At 40.4% G+C, this 22,130-nt stretch overlaps 1 protein-coding gene across 5 annotated transcripts in view; it reads right to left on the bottom strand.

The window, feature by feature from the left end:
• The window catches only part of CEP152 (centrosomal protein 152), a 107,070-nt gene extending 89,080 nt beyond the window's left edge, over positions 1–17,990 (bottom strand). For 4 of the 5 annotated variants that reach the window (XM_082616708.1, XM_082616711.1, XM_082616709.1 and 1 more), the window contains exons 1-2: positions 17,878–17,990; positions 11,609–11,702 (exon numbers count right to left, since the gene is read on the bottom strand). In XM_082616708.1, the coding sequence (XP_082472834.1) occupies positions 11,609–11,695 (87 nt within the window). In that variant the 5' untranslated portion in view covers positions 11,696–11,702; positions 17,878–17,990. Of the gene's footprint in view, positions 1–10,950; positions 11,017–11,608; positions 11,703–17,877 lie in introns of those variants that run through there. The other variant, XM_082616710.1, reaches the window with a different exon arrangement.
• Between the last annotated feature and the right edge of the window lie 4,140 nt (positions 17,991–22,130).

Below are 22,130 nucleotides of genomic sequence, written 5' to 3'. Positions count from 1 at the left end.
AATCGCTAAAAGAAAACAGAATATGATAGGAACAAAAATATACAATATGAACACTCAACCATTTGTTAATTTGCTTTTCTTAGGTGACTATGAGAAAATTCCACTAAATAAGTCAAATAATATTGTATAAAATGTAAACAAATGCTAGCCTTACAACTCCCCCTAGTGGGGACAAAATATCAAAAATGTTTCCAGAAGTAACATCAAACAAGGCAGTTAAAAGTGGAAGAAAGGCTATGCAATGGAAAGCCTAACCTCTAAAATAAACGATTCCAACCTCAACTGAGCTTATTATTCTACTAGAGAAGTACTGATATAAAAACTAAGAGAGACTCAAATCAGTATTCCCAGGTGCAAGTGTCTGTCTGCCATATGCTACTCAAACCGCTTACCTTTCTATTCAAGATCATTTTCCAGGCTTCAAATAATATCGTCACTCAACGAAGGATCATCAGCAAGTATTATGTTGATAAGCACAGATTACTAAGTACTTCTGCCCCAAACCACCAGCTCCAAAATACATACTTACATACATAATTTTACTATCTAGAACCAAGCAATAATCCCAAAGCTACTTCTGGTGACACTGCAGAAAGTACAGGTACGCGCCAGCAAACTATGAGATCCCAAGTGATGCTCAACCTTAAACTGTGGCTGTACCAGTAACTTTGGAGCTTACAGCAACTGCAATGACAACAACTATACGTCTGTAATATTCAATGATGAAACTGCAAAGTATAGTAACTTTAGGTGAAAAATACTTTGCAAAATCATATTGTTACATTATGAATGACTTAATGAAAAAACTTTTGAAGTCCTCTTCTCTGGGCCAGCTTTACAAGTAAAAGTTTGCCTAGAGTACTTTGGATGAGGTCTACTTAGTAGTTGTCCTTCTTGCTACATCAGCAGTTCTCAAAGTAACGTGCTCCAAGAAGTTGTGAGGAAAATGAGTGATATGAATATTAATTACTATGATACTATAACTCCATGGTATTCTCACCCTTCCTCACCTGCACCCTAATTTGCTCTGTTTACTGTGGAGGAGATGGAGTTTCCGGTGAAACACTGGGTGAGGCTGTGGGTTATGCATTTCTTTGCTATGCCTTGGAACACAGTGGTCAAATTTTTACCAATAGACCACTTAGAACTGTAGCGATTTAGAAATGATTATAGTGCCTTACTTTTCTGCAAAATTCTTGGAGGTTGTTTCAAAATGTGGGTCTATCTGTAGTGGTCTGTGGCTTGAGATTCCACTGGTCTAAATGTCCGCTGAATATTGAATCACTTTATTAAATCCTTTCCCTTTCCGAAGATTAAATGCATTCTCCATTTACTCTTCAATGCAAACAATGGAAGGAATAGAAATGGAAAAGTCCAGATCATCACTGCAGAGCTGCCAGTTAGGATGGGATGGAGGTTGGAATTTGACTATGGCTTATTCACTGACTTATGGGCAAGTGTGGACAACACTCCAGCTGATCCCAAAGCATCCAAATAGAACAGTTTGGTAAAGCCTATTGTATTAGCAACTGGCCATTCACACTAGACGGTCAAAATCAGGATTATTCTGCCATTTACAGAGAGGGGATCTCACAAATCCTTAGCAGGGTAGCCTATGAGTCAGATACGGCCTGCTTGGCCAGCTCTACAGCACATTCTTGTGATGCAAGCATTCCACCTACATAAATGAATTAAATACAAAGCGATTCATTAAGTAGAGAAAGCAATGTGTATTAGCCTACTACTAACACTCTAATCCACCTGGCAATCCCAAAGCTACCAACCAGGCAGGCATGAAAAGACCATTCTTTTCTTTAACCACTTAAGGCTATAAACTATTCTGTTATCGTAGGGTCAGGGAGATTGAGAAAGTGGAAAAGGCTTCTGGATATGAAAACGAACTTAGGTGTGATCAGCCAATTATTTTAACTTGCTTTTACAAAATATACATACAGCTGAGTATAAGTAGTTCTGAATTTTACTGCTGAAACTCTCTAACCTCTGATCTCACTTCTTCCCTCGTAGCAATTTTTTTAAAAAAGGTAAAAATACTTTTTACTAACATGAAACAATTTTTATTAATATGACCCATAATCATCACATTAGAGTCAAGTTAGCTAAATATTCTTTTCTTCCACTCTGCTAGAAACACTCATTCTTAGATACTTCACCTCTTAAGAGCACCTTTTACTCTGGAAATTCCCTACCCTACCCCAGCACATAATCTACCAAGAAGTGATCCCACTGGCTATTTTCCACAGCAGCGGGCCCCAGCCCACTTTGGCACCAGGGACCGGTTTTGTGGAAGACAATTTTTCCATGGAGTGGGTGGTGGCGGGGAGTGGTTCAGGCGGTAATGTGGGCGATGGGGGACGGTGGGGAGCGGCAGATGAAGCTTCGCCTGCTGGCCCGCTGCTCACCTCCTGCTGTGCGGCCTGGTTCCTAACAGGCCGTGGACCAGTACCAGGCCACAGCCTGGGGATTGGGGACCCCTGTTCTATATCATCTAGAATTTACTGCCTCCTTAACTAATACCCCCTTTAAAACTTTCACCACACAACACACCTGGCAGTACGTTCTCTCTAATACCCTACCCATCTTTTCCAATGAAAAAGATCACCTGTCAGATTATTTTTTCTCCTTCTTTAAAATCTACTATAGTAACTACTTAAACTGATCCTCTCAAAAATCCCAGTAGCTAAATGCCAGAGAACTACCCAAAAGCCATCAAGGTCGTGAAAACCTCATGCTGTGAGTTCACAAAGTAACAGAAAATCCTCACCCCCTACCCTTGCCACCAACAATTGTTGGTGAAGGCCCCTGTCAAAATCCAGAAACCCTGGAAAGGGTCACAAACTCCAGTGCCCTCAGTGACTTGGCAGAGAATTTACAAGAGTGAAGCTGGCAGGTCCAAGTGCACAAGCCCATGTCGGGGGGGGGGGGCAGCGGGAGGGACTGTGGCCAGCTCGGACGGGAGAGCCACTGCCCAGCTCCAGCCTACTTGCTGCCATGTGCAGATACATGCCACATGTGGCCCAGGCTTAGGATGTTTCAAGACAGGTCAGAAATTCTGGATTACTACATGAAATTTTCTAATCTTTAAATATAGATTCAATTTTTTAAAAACACTGTGCAACCAAACAATACATGTCTATGGACAAAATCCACTCAGAGACAGATGCCAGCTTTCTGTCTCTACCCTAACTCTACTGCCAGCCACATGGGCAACTGACCCTATTCTTTGCTTCCTATTAATACAAATGGTCCACAGTGACTCTTAAAAAGAATTACTTTACATATTAGAAAATGGCTCATATGATGGAAGCAAACTAAGTATGCATCGACAGATGAATGGATAAAGATGTGATGTATGTATACAATGGAATACTCCTAAGCCATAAAAAAGAATGAAATGATGCCATTTGCAACAACATGGATGGACCTAGAGATTATCATACTAAGTGAAGTAAGTCAGACAGAGAAAGATAAATATCATATGAAATCACTTATATGTGGAATCTAGAAAAATGATACAAAGGAACTTATTTACAAAACAGAAATAGACTCACGGACATAGAAAACAAACTTATGGGAGGAGGAACCAAGATGGCGGAGTAGAAGGACATGCTCTCACTCCCTCTTGCGAGAACACCAGAATCACAACTAGCTGCTGGACAATCATCGACAGGAAGACACTGGAACTCACCAAAAAAAAGATACCCCCACATCCAAAGACAAAGGAGAAGCCACAATGAGACGGTAGGAGGGGCGCAATCACAGTAAAATCAAATCCCATAACTGGTGGGTGGGTGACTCACAGACTGGCGAACACTTATACCACAGAAGTCCATCCACTGGAGTGAAGGTTCTGAGCCCCACGTCAGGCTTCCCAACCTGGGGGTCCGGCAACAGGAGGAGGAATTCCTAGAGAATCAGACTTTGAAGGCTAGTGGGAATTGACTGCAGGACTTCAACAGGACTGGGGGAAACAGAGACCCCACTCTTGGGGGGAACACACAAAGTAGTGTGTGCATCGGGACCTAGGGGAAGGAGCAGTGACCCCGGGGGAGACTGAACCAGACCTACTTGCTAATGTTGGAGGGTCTCCTGCAGAGGTGGGGGGGTGGTGGTGGTGGTGGCTCTGTTTCACCATGGGGACAAGGACCCTGGCAGCAGAAGTTCTGGGAAGTACTCCTTGGCGTGAGCCCTCCCAGAGTCTGTCATTAGCCCCACCAAAGAACCCAGGTAGGCTCCGGGTGTTGGGTTGCCTCAGGCCAAACAACCAACAGGGAGGGAACCCAGCCCCACCCATCAAAAGTCAAGTGGATTAATGTCTTACTGAGCTCTGCCCACCAGAGAAACAGTCAGCTCTACCCACCACCAGTCCCTTCCATCAAGCCTCTTAGATAGCCTCATCCACCAGAGGGCAGACAGCAGAAGCAAGAAGAACTACAATCCTGCAGCCTGTGGAACAAAAACCACATTCACAGAAAGATAGACAAGATGAAAAGGTAGAAGGCTACATACAAGATGAAGGAACAAGATAAAACCCCAGAAAAACAACTAAATGAAGTGGAGATAGGCAACCTTCCAGAAAAAGAATTCAGAATAATGATAGTGAAGATGATCCAGGACCTCGGAAAAAGAATGGAGGCAAAGATCAAGAAGATGCAAGAAATGTTTAACAAAGACCTAGAAGAATTAAAGAACAAACAAACAGAGATGAACAATACAATAACTGAAATGAAAACTACACTAGAAGGAATCACTAGCAGAATAACTGAGGCAGAAGAACGGATAAGTGACCTGGAACACAGAATGGTGGAATTCACTGCTGCGGAACAGAATAAAGAAAAAAGAATGAAAAGAAATCAAGACAGCCTAAGAGACCTCTGGGACAACATTAAATACCTAAGAGACCTCTGGGACAACATTCGCATTATAGGGGTCCCAGAAGCAGAAGAGAGAGAGAAAGTAACAGAAAATATCTGAAGAGATTATAGTCAAAAACTTCCCTAAGATGGGAAAGGAAATAGCCACCCAAGTCCAGGAAGCACAGAGAGTCCCATACAGGATAAAACCGAGGAGAAACATGCTGAGACACTTAGTAATCAAACTGGCAAAAATGAAAGACAAAGAAAAGTTATTGAAAGCAGCAAGGGAAAAACGACAAATAACATACAAGGGAACTCCCATAAGGTTAACAGCTGATTTCTCAGCAGAAACTCTCCAAGCCAGATGGGAGTGGCATGGTATACCTAAAGTGATGAAAGGGAAGAACATACAACCAAGATTACTCTACCCGGCAAGGATCTCATTCAGATTCGATGGAGAAATCAAAAGCTTTACAGACAAGCAAAAGCTAAGAGAATTCAGCACCACCAAACCAGCCCTACAACAAATGCTAAAGGAATTTCTCTAAGTGGGAAACAAAAAAGAAAAGGACCTACAAAAACAAACCCAAAACAATTAAGAAAATGGTCACAGGAACAAACATATTGATAATTACCTTAAAGGTGAATGGATTAAATGCTCCAACCGAAAGACACAGGCTTGCTGAATGGATACAAAGACGCATACATATGCTGTCTACAAGAGACCCACTTCAGACCTAGGGACACATACAGACTGAAAGTGAGGGGATGGAAAAAGATATCCCATCCAAATGGAAATCAAAAGAAAGCTGGAGTAGCTATATTCATATATGTCAGATAAAATAGACTTTAAAATAAAGAACGTTACAAGAGACAAGGAAGGACAGTACATAATGATCAAGGGATCAATACAAGAAGAAGATATAACAATTATAAATATATATGCACCCAACAGAGGAGCACCTCAATACATAAGGCAACTGCTAACAGCTATAAAAGAGGAAATCAGCAGTAAAACAATAATAGGGGGGGACTTTAACACCTCACAGCAATGGACAGATCATCCAAAATGAAAATACATAAGAAAACAGAAGCTTTAAATGACACAATAGACCAGATAGATTTAATTGATATTTATAGGACATTCCATCCAAAAACAGCAGATTACACTTTCTTCTCAAGTGTGCACAGAACATTCTCCAGGATAGATCACATCTTGAGTAACAAATCAAGCCTCAGTAAATTTAAGAAAATTGAAATCATATCAAACACCTTTTCTGACCACAACACTATGAGATTAGAAATCAATTACAGGGAAAAAAACGTAAAGAACACAAACGCATGGAGGCTAAACAATATGTTACTAAATAACCAAGAGATCACTGAGGAAATCAAAGAGGTAATCAAAAAATACCGAGAAACAAATGACAATGAAAACACTACAACCCAAAACCTATGGGACGCAGCAAAGGCAGTTCTAAGAGAGAAGTTTATGGCTATATAAGCCTACCTCAAAAAACAAGAAAAATCTCAAGTAAACAATCTAACCTTACACCTAAAGGAACTAGAGAAAGAAGAACAAACAAAACCCAAAGTTAGCAGAAAGAAAGAAATCATAAAGATCAGAGCAGAAATAAATGAAATACAAACAAAGAAAACAATAGCAAAGATCAATAAAACTAAAAGCTGGTTCTCTGAGAAGATAAACAAAATAGATAAACCATTAGCCAGACCCATCAAGAAAAAGAGGGAGAAGACTCAAATCAATAAAATTAGAAATGAAAGAGAAGAAGTTACAACAGACACTGCAGAAATACAAAGCATCCCAAGAGACTACTACAAGCAACTCTATGCCAATAAAATGGACAACCTGGAAGAAATGGACAAATTCTTAGAAAGGTATAACCTTCCAAGACTGAACCAGGAAGAAATAGAAAATATGAACAGACCAATCACAAGTAATGAAATTGAAACTATGATTAAAAATCTTCCAACAAACAAAAGTCCAGGACCAGATGGCTTCACAGGTGAATTCTATCAAACATTTAGAGAAGAGCTAACACCCATCCTTCTCAAACTCTTCCAAAAAATTGCAGAGGAAGGAAAACTCCCAAACTCATTCTATGAGGTCACCATCACCCTGATACCAAAAACAGACAAAGATACTATAAAAAAAAAAATTACAGACCAATATCACTGATGAATATAGATGCAAAAATCCTCAACAAAATACTAGGAAACAGAATCCAACAGCACATTACAAGGATCATACACCATGAACAAGTGGGATTCTTCCCAGGGATGCAAGGATTCTTCAGTATACGCAAATCAATCAATGTGATACACCATATTAACAAATTGAAGAATAAAAACCATATGATCATGTCAATAGATGCAGAAAAAGCTTTTGACAAAATTCAACACCCATTTATGATAAAAACTCTCCAGAAAGTGGGCATAGAGGGAACCTACCTCAACATAATAAAGGCCATATATAACAAACCCACAGCAAACATCATTCTCAATGGTGAAACACTGAAAGCATTTCCTCTAAGATCAGGAACAAGACAAGGATGTCCACTCTCACCACTATTATTAAACATAGTTTTGGAAGTCCTAGCCATGGCAACCAGAGAAGAAAAAGAAATAAAAAGAATACAAATTGGAAAAGAAGAAGTAAAACTCTCACTATTTGCAGATGACATGATACAATACATAGAGAATCCTAAAAATGCCACCAGAAAACTACTAGAGCTAATCAGTGAATTTGGTAAAGTTATAGGATACAAAATTAATGCACAGAAATCTCTTGTATTCCTATACAGTAATGATGAAAAATCTGAAAGGGAAATTATGGAAACACTCCCATTTACCATTGGAACAAAAAGAATAAAATACCTGGGAATAAACCTACCTAGGGAGACAAAAGACCTGTATGCAGAAAACTATAAGACACTGGAAAGAAATTAAAGATTATACCAACAGATGGAGAGATATACCATGTTCTTGGATTGGAAGAATCAATATTGTGAAAATGACTATACTACCCAAAGCAATCTACAGATTCAATGCAATCCCTATCAAATTACCATTGGCATTTTTTATGGAACTAGAACAAATCATCTTAAAATTTGTATGGAGACACAAAGACCCCGAATAGCAAAAGCCGTTTTGAGGGAAAAAAACGGAGCTGGAGGAATCAGACTCTCTGACTTCAGACTATACTACAAAGCTACAGTAATCAAGACAATATGGTACTGGCACAAAAACAGAAACATAGATCAACAGAACAAGATAGAAAGCCCAGAGATAAACCCACGCACCTATGGTCAACTAATCTATGACAAAGGAGGCAAAGATATACAATGGAGAAAAGACAGTCTCTTCAATAAGTGGTGCTGGGAAAACTGGACAGCTACATGTAAAAGAATGAAAATAGAACACTCCCTAAAACCATACACAAAAATAAACTCAAAATGGATTAAAGACCTAAATGTAAGACTGGACACTATAAAACTCTTTGACATAAATCACAGCAAGATCCTTTCTGACCCACCTCCTAGAGTAATGGAAATAAAAACAAAAATAAACAAATGGGACCTAATGAAACTTAGAGGCTTTTACACAGCTAAGGAAACCATAAACAAGGCGAAGAGACAACCCTCAGAATGGGAGAAAATATTTGCAAACGAATCAACGGACAAAGGATTAATCTCCAAAATATGTAAACAGCTCATGCAGCTCAATATTAAAGAAACAAACAACCCAATCCAACAATGGGCAGAAGACCTAAATAGACATTTCTCCAAAGAAGACATACAGATGGCCAAGAAGCACATGAAAAGCTGCTCAACATCACTAATTATTAGAGAAATGCAAATCAAAACTACAATGAGGTATCACCTCACACCAGTTAGAATGGGCATCATCAGAAAATCTACAAACAACAAATGCTGGAGAGGGTGTGGAGAAAAGGGAACCCTCTTGCACTGTTGGTGAGCATGTAAATTGATACAGCCACTATGGTGATCAGTATGGACGTTCATTAAAAAACTAAAAATAGAATTACCATATCATCCAGCAATCCCACTACTGGGCATATACACAGAGAAAAACATAGTTCAAAAAGACACATGCACCCCAATGTTCAGTGCAGCACTATTTACAATAGCCAGGTCATGGAAGCAACCTAAATGCCCAGCGACAGAGGAATGGATAAAGAAGTTGAGGTACATATATACAATGGAATATTACTCAACTATGAAAAGGAATGAAATTGAGTCATTTGTTGAGACGTGGACGGATCTAGAGACTGTCATACAGAGTGAAGTTAGTCAGAAAGAGAAAAGCAAATATCGTATATTAACGCATGTATGTGGAACCTAGAAAAGTGGTACAGATGAACTGGTTTGCAGGGCAGGAGTTGAGACCCAGATGTAGAGAACAAATGTATGCACACCAAGGGGTGAAAACCTCAGGGGGTGGGGATGGTGGTGTGATGAACCGGGCGATTGGGATTGACATGTATACACTGATGTGTATAAAATTGATGACTAATAAGAACCTGCAGTATAAAAAAACAAACAAACCAAAAAAACAACTAATACTAAACTTTCTTTGGGTTATTTGTATGGAAATATGTTAATATAAATGTTTCAGACATTACATGAAACTTCTAAAAATCTTAAATGTTCTGGTATAATGTTGTAAGTCATAATTCTAGTTATCACTTTAAAATGTATATCTCAGAAATAACTAGATTTCTTTGTCAATTGCATTATTATGAACTTTCATCAAATCTTTAACCGTGGTCATTTTTTAGTCGTTTGTCATTGACAGACAGTTCTGGGTGTACTCTGATGCTTTTGCAAATATGTTCCTATAAAAGGGTTTCATCTTCAAGGAATTCATGGAAAAGACTCTGACAAGTACAGGTTTCTGGTAACTGACTATACTGCTGAACTGAATGAATTAGCATTTTCAGAACTCTAATGGAAAACTGATGAACTCATAAAAGTGCTAACAAAAGATCAAGATGAAAAAAAAATTTAATTACACGGGACTGAGTGAACTGATGAGGATGATTATAATTTTTGTGACTTTCTGTTTGAATAAAAAAAAATCCCACATGGACTCAGAGGCAAAAAATATACAAATCAATTGTCACTGCAAAGTAAAGGAGCTGTTACAGTAGAGGATTACTGGACTGAATGTCAATATTATGACATAGTCTGAGTGTGTTTCGTGTTTGGTAATTGCAATCATTGTTGCTTTTGTTGTGGTCATCCATTTACAATGCTTGGTGTCAGTTTATTTATCTCTTGTAAAAATAAAGTACAGTGTGTGTGTGTGAAAAAAAAAAAAGTCACCCAGAATTGGCCTAAAAAGAAAGAAAGAAAGAAAGAAAGAGAACAAACTTATGGTTACCAAAGGGGAAAGGGGGGAGGGATAAATTAGGAGTTTGGGATTAACACATATACACTATATATAAAATCGATAACCAACAAGGACCTACTGTGTAACACATGGAACTATACTCAGTATCTTGTAATAACCTATAATGGAAAAGAATCTAAAAAAGAATATATATATATATATATATATATATATATCACTGAATCACTTTGCTGCACAACTGAAATGAACACAACATTGTAAGTCAACTATATTTCAATAAAAAATTTTAAAAACACCTGAAAAAACAAATGGGTCATAGCAACATTCAGTACAAAAGCAGCCTGTTATCGCAGTCAATCAAGAAATCTGACTCAAACTAAAAACAATCATAACAAGCAAGTTGATTCCCACCAGCTGCTACTATTACTACTGGGCCAAGGATTTCGTTTTACACACACACACACAAATAATATGATCTCCTCCTCTTACTCCTTTTCTCCTGTAATCTCGTCGCACAACACAGCATTCAGGAAGATCTTTCAAATATACGGTCAGATATCACTTCCCTGCTTAAAATCTTCCACTGGCTTCCCACTGCCCCTAGGATAAAATACAAACACCCTCCCTTGACATGCCGTGACTGGCCCCAGACCACCTCTTCCCCGCCTCCACCACTCACCCCTTGCTCACACAGTCCCAATTCCACAGCCTTTTGGCTGCTTCACAGATATGCAGGGTCTGCTGCCTACTTCCAGGCTTTATACTGGTTGTGTCTGAGCCTAGGGCATCCGTCCCGGGCTTCTGTGCGGCTGCTCCCTCTTATGAGTCAAGGCTCAGCTCAAACATTTCCTCCTCCGAGAGGCCTTCCCTCACCAGTTCCTGGCTGGTTGCCTTAATATCACCTTACCCTGTCTCCCTGTTATTTGTCAGTGCTAAATCAGCCCTCACACAGATTGCTTTACTCGCCTGTTTGCTTGTTCACCGGTGGCCCCCACGTGGATACAGGCTACCCGAAGCAAGGGAACCTGTTGGGCTGGCCCACGCAAGTAGGCCTCTGCCCCAAGACCGACCACTACCTCCTAAATGAATAGTGCTTCAGCAATCTAACCATCTATCTAGGGCATCGTATACAGTTATGTTTCATTCTTGTCCAAAAGAATGAAGCATTCCACTCATCTACCTTTCAAAAGTCCAGATGCTGATCAAGTTTTGGGGCTTTGGAAAAAAAAAAAAAAAAGAACCATAAATCCTTCAAAATGACACAAAATGATGTAATTTTGGTCAGGATATAAAATTGTTTAAGATCGGGTTTAGAATTCTTTTTCTCAATAACTTACCTCTTTCTCCCTTTCATAGTCTTCTTTGTCATATTCTTCGTCTTCATTTTGCGTCTGCAGTGCCACACTGCCGAAGTCTAGCGACATGGTCTTCCTGCAGGAACAGAAAGATGTTTGGTTTCTAAATAGCCCAGAAAATCTCCCCAGACCAAACTACATAAGAGATGCCATACACAAAAAGACAGGAGCAGCTGGGGAGAAGATATATGTAACTAATGTATGACAAATGGTTAGTATTCCAACTATAAAGAGAGTTCTTACAAATTAATCATGATTCACAGAAAATAGCTGTTATGACAGAAATTCATGAAAATGAGAAAATGCCCAAAGCTAATAAACCTACTACTAGACCTTTCTAGTGGTCTGGAAAGAATAACTCAAACAGTAAGATTTTTGTCCACACACAAAAATAAGATAATAAAAATGAACCAGAAATACGCCAAAACATACAAATTTTAAGAATACGCTCCAAGTTTCTAATTTGATGTATTAAAGATGGCACAGGTAGCATCCTCCACAACTTGCCTCATCTTCTGAATATCACAAATCCAAATGTCACGTTTTTCAGAAAGAGAGCCACTAAATCCTGAGTTAATGATTGCTCCCCCAAAAACATTTACAATCCAGTAAACTCCACAGAGCACACAACAAAAATATGTGTTGGGACGTTCCTGGTGGTGCAGTGGTTAAGAATCCGCCTGCCAATGCAGGGGACACAAGTTCAAGCCCTGGTCCAGGAAGGTCCCGCATGCTGCTAAACAACTAAGCCCATGCGCCACAGCTACTGAGCCTGTGCTCTAGAGCCCACAAGCCACAACTACTGAGCCCGCGTGCCACAACTACTGAAGCCTGTGCGCCTAGAGCCCGTGCTCCGCAACAAGAGAAGCCATCACAATGAGAAGCCCGCGTACCACAACGAAGAGTAGCTCCCGCTCGCTGCAACCAGAGAGAGCCCGCACACAGTAACGAAGACCCAACACAGCCAAAAATAAATTTTAAAAAATATGTATATGTGTTAAATGTCCTGCTCTTAAGCTTGATAAAATCAAGTTCTAGCAAAAAACACTCAGGAAAAACAGAAGTGAAGGATGTGAAGCTATGACACTGTCCCAAAGCAGCAGCAAGACTTCCCTGGAGAATGGTCACTGCTGTGGCAGAAGGAGCAGCGGGAAATGGGTTTTCAAGTACTTACGGTCAAAAGACTGCTGATGATTTGAATTATACTTAGGGATCCTGACACTACACAGAAACTACCCAGAATTTCAAAACTCTGAACAATCCTGACAAAAAAGTAGGCAAGCATCATCAATTACACAGCCTAATGCTGTCCTCTATTCAGTCCACTCTTGTGCATGCCAATGAAATGCACTTTGATGTGAGGCTGGGCCACAGATCATACATCACTCTTCAGGCTCTAAAATGTCATTAAACTGGAAGTGGAATGAGAAGCATAGACTTGGCAATCCAAACGTATTTTACCATAAAGAACTTAGCTCCCCCGTGTAGACAGTAGAGGACTAAGATCACAAACTTTTATGTAAGCCAGTAGCTCTATAGCAAAAGATATTCCACTTCATCAGCTCTAAGGTGCCCTTGATGGTATGACACAGTTCTGTCTGTACCACTAAGAAAAAGATATGGCCAATTAAATCATGACATATCATTAACTTTAAAATGCAGCCTCTTTGTAGATGTTAAAATGTGAAAAGAAGGGAGCTCCCGGGCGGTCCAGTGGTTAGAACTTGGCGCTTTCACTGCCGTGACCTGGGTTCAATCCCTGGTCGGGGAATTAAGATTCTGCAAGCCACAGGGAGCGGCAAAAAACAAAACAAAAGGGAAAAGAAAATGTGCACGTTATAATAGATGAAATATGGTATTACAGATTAACACAAATATGAATTTCGATGCTGAAAATCCCCATAAGTTTTAGTTTGTTTTACAAGGACTGTTTCTCGGCCAAACTCTAATGTGCAGTCCACCTTCTTTATCCCTACCCTCTCTGATCCCTCCCTACACCCAACCCATCCCTTTTAATTCTATGAATTCAGACTCCTCACATCAACGAAACCCTTCCAGCCTCTGCTTCTTAGACCAGACCTGCTCCTTTCTGTTCTTGTGCCAGGGCTACATGGAGGAAGGGACACACGTACTCCTTCACTGAGAGGTAAAATAGAGAGGCTTGGGGACTCTAAACCTTGTCTCCACCCAGCAGCTACAAGAAACCTCTTGTATACCAGCATAAGATGGATACCTGAATATGGTAAAGAGCCTACAATGTAGCTGAAATGGTGAGGGAAAAACAGTAACACAAGCTCATGTCTCTAGGGTTTTTTCACTACTTCAAGTGAACATCAAGTCTATAGAATCTATAGATTATGAAAATACAAGCCCATGTAAATGCTTGCTCCTTAAAAGAAATGCAATTAAGCTGGACCTTAAAGACATCCCTGAATTCTCCAGGCAGAAATAATCTTTCCTGCTTCTAATTCTTATGGTATTTTCCACCTTTCCCTGAATTTTATAGTTAAAGCCAGGATAGGGAATTTGGGTTAATTTCCCTTTTATTAGGTAAAAGGAGGGAGGGTTTTTTTTTTCCAACACTTCACCAATCTGCCATCAATTCCTGTTGAATACTGAAAAAGAACATTAAGATTTACAAGAGCTTATTGCTAAATACAGTTATTTTAAATAAAAAACTACTTTTTCTCAGATAGAGAATAATGAATTCTACAAGGTATTTTCATTTTTTTAAAATAAAGTCTAGTTTTCTCTTTTTTTCTTTTTTTGGCTGCACAGCATGCAGGATCTTAGTTCCCAAACCAGGGATTGAAGCCAGGCCCTTAGCAGTGAAAGTGCGGAGTCTTAACCACTGGACCGCCAGGGAATTCCCTATTTTCTTTTTTATGTGAAGAAAATGTAAAAGACAAAACTATATCTTTTTTTTGAATGGCATTTTAAATCCAAACCATGTCATTAAAGAAGAAATCTGAAAATATCTGAAAGAACAAAATCTCTCTCCACTGGGAGGAAAAGGTACAAATTAGCTTTCCTTCTGAAAAGTGCAAACTACCAGAGACCATAGAAATTATTTTAGGCATTAAGGGAAATTTGATAAACTTACTGTGGCTTAAAAAACAAAGAGGGAGACTAAAAAGGTAATTAGTATTTAACTAAAATTAAAAATAAAAGCTAATGCTTTTCTTGTGCTTATTAATCACTACTGATTACTGCTATCAGAGACTTTACTATAATATTAAGAACAATAAAAGAGGCTGCTTAAATTAGAAAGGAAAAACTAGCAAGATAATAAACCCAGAAGCCATAAAGGAAAAACTTGACGGAAACTTAAACATACACACATACAAAAAGAAACTGTATATGGCCAAAACCATCATTAGCAAGTCAAATATTATGTATAAAAAATATATATCATCAAAGGGTAAAATAATAATGAGAAAGAGACTTGCAAAACACAAGAGAAAGTCCCAATATACAGTTCTCACAAAGAAATGAGAAAAAGACAACTCAATTTAAAATGGGCAACTGATACATTTCATTAAAAAAAAGAAATGCAAATGCTCAACGAACTTGAAAAGATGCTTAATCTCACAAAGAATTCAAAGTGCCATTTAAACAATGAAATATGATTTTCAACCAGTAAATTAAAAAAAACACATGATAACAGCTAGTGGTGGCTATTTTTTTAAATTAATTTATTTTATTTATTTCTGGCTGCATTGGGTCTTTGTTGCTGCACGCGGGCTTTTCTCTAGTTATGGTGAGCAGGGGCTACTCTTCATTGTGGTGCGCGGGCTTACTGCTGTGGCTTCTCTTGTTGTGGAGCATGGGCTCTAGGCACACGGGCTTCAGTAGTTGTGGCACGCAGGCTCAGTAGTTGTGGCTCGTAGGCTCTAGAGCGCAGGCTCAGTAGTTGTGACACAGGGGCTTAGTTGCTCCACGGCATGTGGGATCTTCCCAGACCAGGGCTCGAACCCGTGTCTCCTGCATTGGCAGCTGCATTCTTAACCACTGGGCCACCAGGGAAGCCCTAGTGGCTATTTTATAGGAAATAGGCATCCTCATGAATTGCTGATGAAAGTATGAATTGGGAAAACCATCTTGAGAACTATCAATATTAATATATTGAAAAAGAACATTTGCCCTAGTAAAAGTACTTCTGAATAAATTTGGCAATACTGTGTCACTAATAAAAATAATGAAATATCTCTCTATATATTGACTATTTAAAAAATCAAGATGCAGAATAAGTGTACAGTATGCATTTTTTTAATAGCAAGATGGTTAATACTTTCTTCCTAGAGAGAGAACTTTTTCTGAACCTATTTACAAGGCTATGTTCTGTCATATGTCCCACTCATTACTCATTTTGTTGTCGCTGGTTATGTTTTCTTTGCCCTCCTTGCAATGAGAAAGACCACTATGTGTTTAATTGGACAAAATATTAGAAAGCAAAAGTAGCATTGTTTTTGCCTCATATAATAGCCTATAAGCACTCTGGGGGCAGAATTAAAATGTATCTCCCCCGCCCTTTGCACACAACCAATATTTGTTGAATGAATATAATACATTCATGTTATTCTCTACAGATTATTTCAATAAAAATTGTACTGAGCACCTACTGTGGGCCAGGTTATACCCTAGATGTATCTAAGACATGCTACCAGCCATGGGAAGCTTACAGTCCCTTAGGGAAACAATGATATGAATTAATAGTTAAGTGATACATTGTAATACATTCTGTAATAGAGGAAAGTACAAAGTACAAATTAAGTATGCTAAGAAGAAAATAAGGCTGAAAGAAGTTTCATAGAAAGACTTTAGAAATAGATCTTAAAGGACACAATATGGCTGTTAAGTGGTTAAGAATGAGGGCACTCATTCAGACAACCTGGGCTCAGTTCTGGCTCTCCTGCTTAACAGTTGTGCAAACTTGCACAACTGTTTCCATTTCCTCATTAACAAAATGGGGGTAAAAAACAGTACCTACTTCAAAGATTGGTTACAAGGATTCACAAGATTAATGTACATGAAGCGCTTAGCACTGTGTACCAATCAATACATCTTAGTTTTGTTTTCATCATGACATGTTACTCATGAATAGAAGTCTGCCAGCTACAAAAGAGGTTAAAGGAATAAACAGCATTCAGTATATCTGAGAAAAGGTGAATATGCAGTGTGTGGGAAACTTTCCTTCAAATACTGCAATCTTTTCTAGGATGAAAATGCCACTTTCTTCAAGATGCCCTCCCCCCCATGAAATTAGTCATTCTTTGGCACTTTCAGGCTATATTTCTTATACTTTTCTTATAGCTTCCATTTCAGCCTCTCATTTAGTTGAGTGCATTCACATCTATGAGGTGCATATAAATTGTCATGCATTGTGAAGGATATGGCGAAATTCAGCTTAAATCACACTCAAGTTCATGACTGTAAGATAGAAAAGGTTAAGTGCCACAAAAGGGTCTTTAAGTGCCCTGAGAGTTAGGAAATTCTACTTACTTGCTTACATGCTAGCTTCCTTTGGAATGGAAATAGCCAGAGCACACTAGCCTGTTTCAGACTTGCAATACCAGGCTTAGGAGGCCTATTTATTCATTCAACAATTACTTGCCAAGCACCGTTCAAGATTACAAAGTTCATCAGGATTTGGTGAAGGGAAAGAAACACACATAAAAACAAAGGATGACAATAATCTGTGATCAGTGCTAATGACAGCAGCTTGGACAAATACATTCAGGGTGCCCAGAGGATGCAGCAAGCAGGCAACCACAGGTTGAACGAAGATAAACCCAGGGCCCTACCAAGAAACTCCGTTTGGCGTCAACTATGGCACAGCAAACGGGTACCGCTGAGACCCAAGCTGCACGGAGCCCAGGAGGCCTGGGGCTGCTGGCTTCGGCTGCCAGCGTCACATGCACTCGGTCAACACACGTGTACAGAGCACCCACTGTGGGCCTGGCACGGCGCCAGGGTGACCACGGCGGGGGTCCCCAGGGTCGGGACTCAGCGCTACCCTAGCAGCCTGGAGGAGGCGAGGAGGGCTTCCCAGACGTCACTTCTAAGTAGGATCTTGGGGTCTGGATGACACTTCAAAGTCAAAGGCGGAGCCCCGCCACCCGCAAGCAGTCCACCACCGCGGGATTTGGGGAGGGGACGGGTCAGTCCTCCGGGAAGCCTCAGCCAGAATCCCAAGGACCCCGCACCTTTTCCTATCCCAGCCCCAAGCCCAGCCAAGAAGCAAAACTCACCGGAGGCCACGGATGCTGTCACCGCGGAGACACCCTAGCTCCCGTCGAAAGCCAACTTCTAGCAAACTCCTCACCCGGGTTCTAACCGGCTAGCTCCGTCCTAGTCACAACCGAACCCACGGAACCCCGAGGCCATTGAGGAGCAGCCGACTCCTTCAATCGCTGGTTAGAAGCGGGCCTGGTGGGCGGGGCCATGCCGGCTTGGGGCAGGGCGTAGAGGCGGAAGTCTCCGCCTTTCTCAAGCTAGATTGAGAAGTCCGCCTGCAGCTGCAAATACTATACGGCTGTTTAAAAGCGGGCGCCAGAGGTGGCGGGAAGTTCCTCCTGTGTGCCCATTGGTGGATCCGTGAGCCAATTACGGAAGGGTTAACTCTAGAGGGGGCGGGCCTATCGGTTGCGTAGAGACGCCCAAGCACCTGGCCGCCTGCCCTTTCCTAGGATGAACCGGTTTTGCCCGGACTCCTTGCCCCTCCCCTCACCACCTAGTGCAGTGACTCGTTCCCCCTGCGCTCTCCACTCCTAGATCCCAGTTCTCAGCTGCAGCACACAGGATCCCTCACTTTCCCCAACGAATCCACCTTGGAGGTTTTTGTATTTGCCCTTCTGATTCTTTAAGGTGCCTGCTTCCCCATCACCTTAACAGCCTTAGAGGTCGTTTCACTTTGTCTTCTTGCTTACTAGGTCCCGCCTTGTTTGAATGTGTTTCTTTAATTACTGATGAGATGACACATTCTCTACATGTTTATTCACTACTTGAATTTCCTCGAGTGCGAATGTTCCTGTCACTCTGGTATATGTTAACCTGTCCTTTAGGACAGAGCTGCCCAGTCTGCGGTAAAGTCAATTATTGTATCTACCTTCCTGGGGTAAAAGGGTTCCAGTGACTATCAAGGAGTTGGTAGTACATCCTTTTAACCCTTTCCCATATATACTAGTATGGAGTAAAAGGGTTGTTAAAGGTTGTTCACAATCTGGCTAGCTTTCATTTGCTACCTCACCATCCCACCCCTACACTGACCCCTATAACCCCATCCACTAAGCATAAGGGTCTGGCACACATTAGGTAATCAATCCATAGCAACAGATGAGTGAAATCTCTGACCCAGCTGCCCGTGGTTCCCAGAGTGTTTTTGTTTTGCTCAAGTTATTCCTTTCACCTGTATTGATTGCCCCACTTAACTTCCCCAGCTACTCAGTCTTCAAGATAGATGAGCACCGCCTCTGAAGCCTTTCATGACACACACCTCCCTCCCTTGGTAGAATTGATCTTTCCCCCCTTTGGACACAGTGCACATATCTTATTATAATCCTTGTTATCTACTATATAACTAGTTGCTGTGTGAATGTTTCACTCAGTCCAACGTCAATATCTTAAGGCACTTACTTTGCTTTGTGGCCCCTGGTAGGCACTCAAAACAAACTTGATAAATGGGTAAATGAATGAACGAACAAATAAAATGAAAGCTCTTTGTGCCAGAAAAAGCAAATAAAAGGCATTCAAGTAAATGGCAGTTGTTGAAATCATTGAGCCAAGGTGTCTGTTAGTGAGAACTAGGCTTATGGGCTTTCCACGTCTCACTGCAGCCCATCAGCAAGCTGCATGTAGTGTCCTGTGCTAAGGGTTAAGATGAAATGCTACAGCAAGAATGCTAAATGATCCGTGCCCACAAACGACTGTTTATTAGAGAGATGAAAGACAAAAAAAAAAGATGTTAAGGCAGGAAAGCACATGAGGAGACAGTGTTTATAATCCCTTACATAGTGCTTTAGACGTTGGTAAGTTTTTTCATAGACACTAGCTCACTTTTCCTCACAACAACCCTGTGAGGGGCTAGTACAGGTATTAGGATCCCATTTTACAGTGTAAGAAACTGATGAAAATAATAATAATAATAATAAAGTGTCCAAGGTTACACAGGTAATGTGAGACAGAGACAGAATTTTGAACCCAGCTCCTTTATCTCGAAATCCAGAGCTCACCACTGTATATAAAATATAAGTGAGACTTAAGCACCTAAGTCACACAAAAAAAATAGAATAAATCAAAATAAAAAATAAATCAGAGCCACTTGCCTTTTTAAAAAATGGATTTCAGTGGAGTTATGGACATATTATAATCAATGAAATTTTCTTGACTGCCTATCGTGTTTAATTCCTGGTCTAGGTGCTTGATATATAAAGTGAGAGGCAGGACCCCTGCCAGCGAGGCACCCACACTCTGAGGTGCAAGATGCTTACATAAAAAGAGAAATGATAACACACAAAAAAGTAGTTTACTACATACAATGTAAGTCGATAGTAATAATTCTGGGGAAAAGTGAACATGTAAGGAAGGATCTCTCAGGGAAAGTTCCTGGAAGAAGAGGAAGAGTCAACAGGCAGGTTGATTAGCAAGAGTGATTGCAATATGAAGGGCAGATCAGCAAAAGTAAAGGATTCTTGTATTCAGAGATAAGACTGGAGAAGTAGGCTGGGACAAGATAGCCAATAGAAGAGCTTGAAGCCTGGAGGGATGGGAAAGGCATGCTACACAGGTAAGGTATGGTAACGCACAAGGAATGAACTTACATCCAGAGAAACACAAGCACACAGAGGCATCCTGGGGTAATAAAGACAAATGCGGAAAAAGAGAGAAAGACGTTGAATGCTGGAAAGATTATTTGTAGAATGTTGGGTCAATGTTTATCCTGCATTTTTGACACATCTGTGAGCTGGGAGGGGCTATCTCTACCAGACTCATTTACATTTCAAGGGGAAATGCCTGTTGTTGAGATGTGGTCCCTCCCATTCAGATCATTTATAAAGGTGGAGCTAAGCCCTCATTCCTTCCTTTTCCTACCTTCTCTTTGCTGTCAGAGCTATCAGGTCAAAGCAATGCCATCCTGTAACAAGGAGTGCTATCCTCAAAAAAGCACTGAACTTAAAGAAGATATGAGTTCAAGTTCCAGCTCTCCTACCTACTAGCTTTTGCCCACAATTTATTTAATCCTTCTGTGGAGCAAAGTCTTATTTGAAAATAGGAGTGATAATAACTGCTTTGCAGGATTGTAAAAAGGATGGAATAAGATTTTGTGAAAGAGCTTTAAAAATGTAGAAACACTATTTAACAGTGTTATTTGAGGAATATCAAACCATTATTTGTTGTATATTCAATAGTATTTTTTGAGCATCTACTTTGTACCAAGCACTGTTCTAGGGGCTTAATATTGACATTTGGGTCAAAATGCCTTCCCTGATTAAGCTACTTATCACAGAATCTACACCTGCCCTCAGCCACTATGACCTCATCACCATCACCTCCCCACCACTCCAAGACCTGGCCATACCTGACTGGGTCAAAGGTGAGCACCAGACCCAAGCTGCGCTGATCATATTCCCTTCCCAGATAACAGAAATGACTCCATGAAACTGGGTCAAGTGGTAACCCTACAGAAGCAGATTTTTATTACATTTTCTGTATTTTATGGGAAATATGCTTCTTCCATAGCTGTGTCATGTATATGGTGGAACACAGACTGACGATCATGAACTTCTGCCACTGAGAGCCATGGATCTGCCTGGTTCCTGTGCTTTATGAAGCCTGACAGTTCATCTTTTCCTTGGTTCTGTGATAATCTGAACTTGAAAACATCTTTTTACTTGAATAAGCTTGTAAGGGGTTGAATAGCGTTCCCCCAAATTTCACGTCCACCCACAACTCAGAATGTGACTTTATTTGGAAATAGAGTCTTTGCAAATGTAATTAGTTAATATGAGGTCATATTGGATGAGGATGGGCTCTAAATCTAACGACTGGTGTCCTTAAAAGAAGAGGAAAGGACACAGAAAGACACACAAGGAGAAGACAGCCACGTGAAGACAGAGGAACAAACTGGAGTTACATTGCTACAAGCCAAGGAACATCCAGGGCCACCAGAAACTGGCAGGGATTCTTCCCTAGAGCATTCTGAGGAAGCATGGTCCTATCAACTCTTTATTTTCAGACTTCTAGCCTCCAGAACTGTGAGAATAAAATTCTGCTGTTTTAAGCTAGTTTGTGGTACTTTGTTGAGGCAGCCCTAGGAAATTAATACAGGTGGGTTTCCGTTCTTCGCAACCAAATGTTTATGACTAAGACACATTTGTGACAGATTATATTTGAAAAGTCTAGACCAGTGATTCTCCAAACATGATCCATGGCCCACTGATGGACCTTAAGGATATTCCTGATGGGTCATTACATGACACAAACACACAAGTCGTTTCTCCAGTTA

Source organism: Mesoplodon mirus (genome assembly GCF_964341445.2).
Source record: "Mesoplodon mirus genome assembly, chromosome: 4".
NCBI lineage: Eukaryota > Metazoa > Chordata > Mammalia > Artiodactyla > Ziphiidae > Mesoplodon > Mesoplodon mirus.
This window is presented reverse-complemented; position numbering and strand designations above follow the sequence as displayed.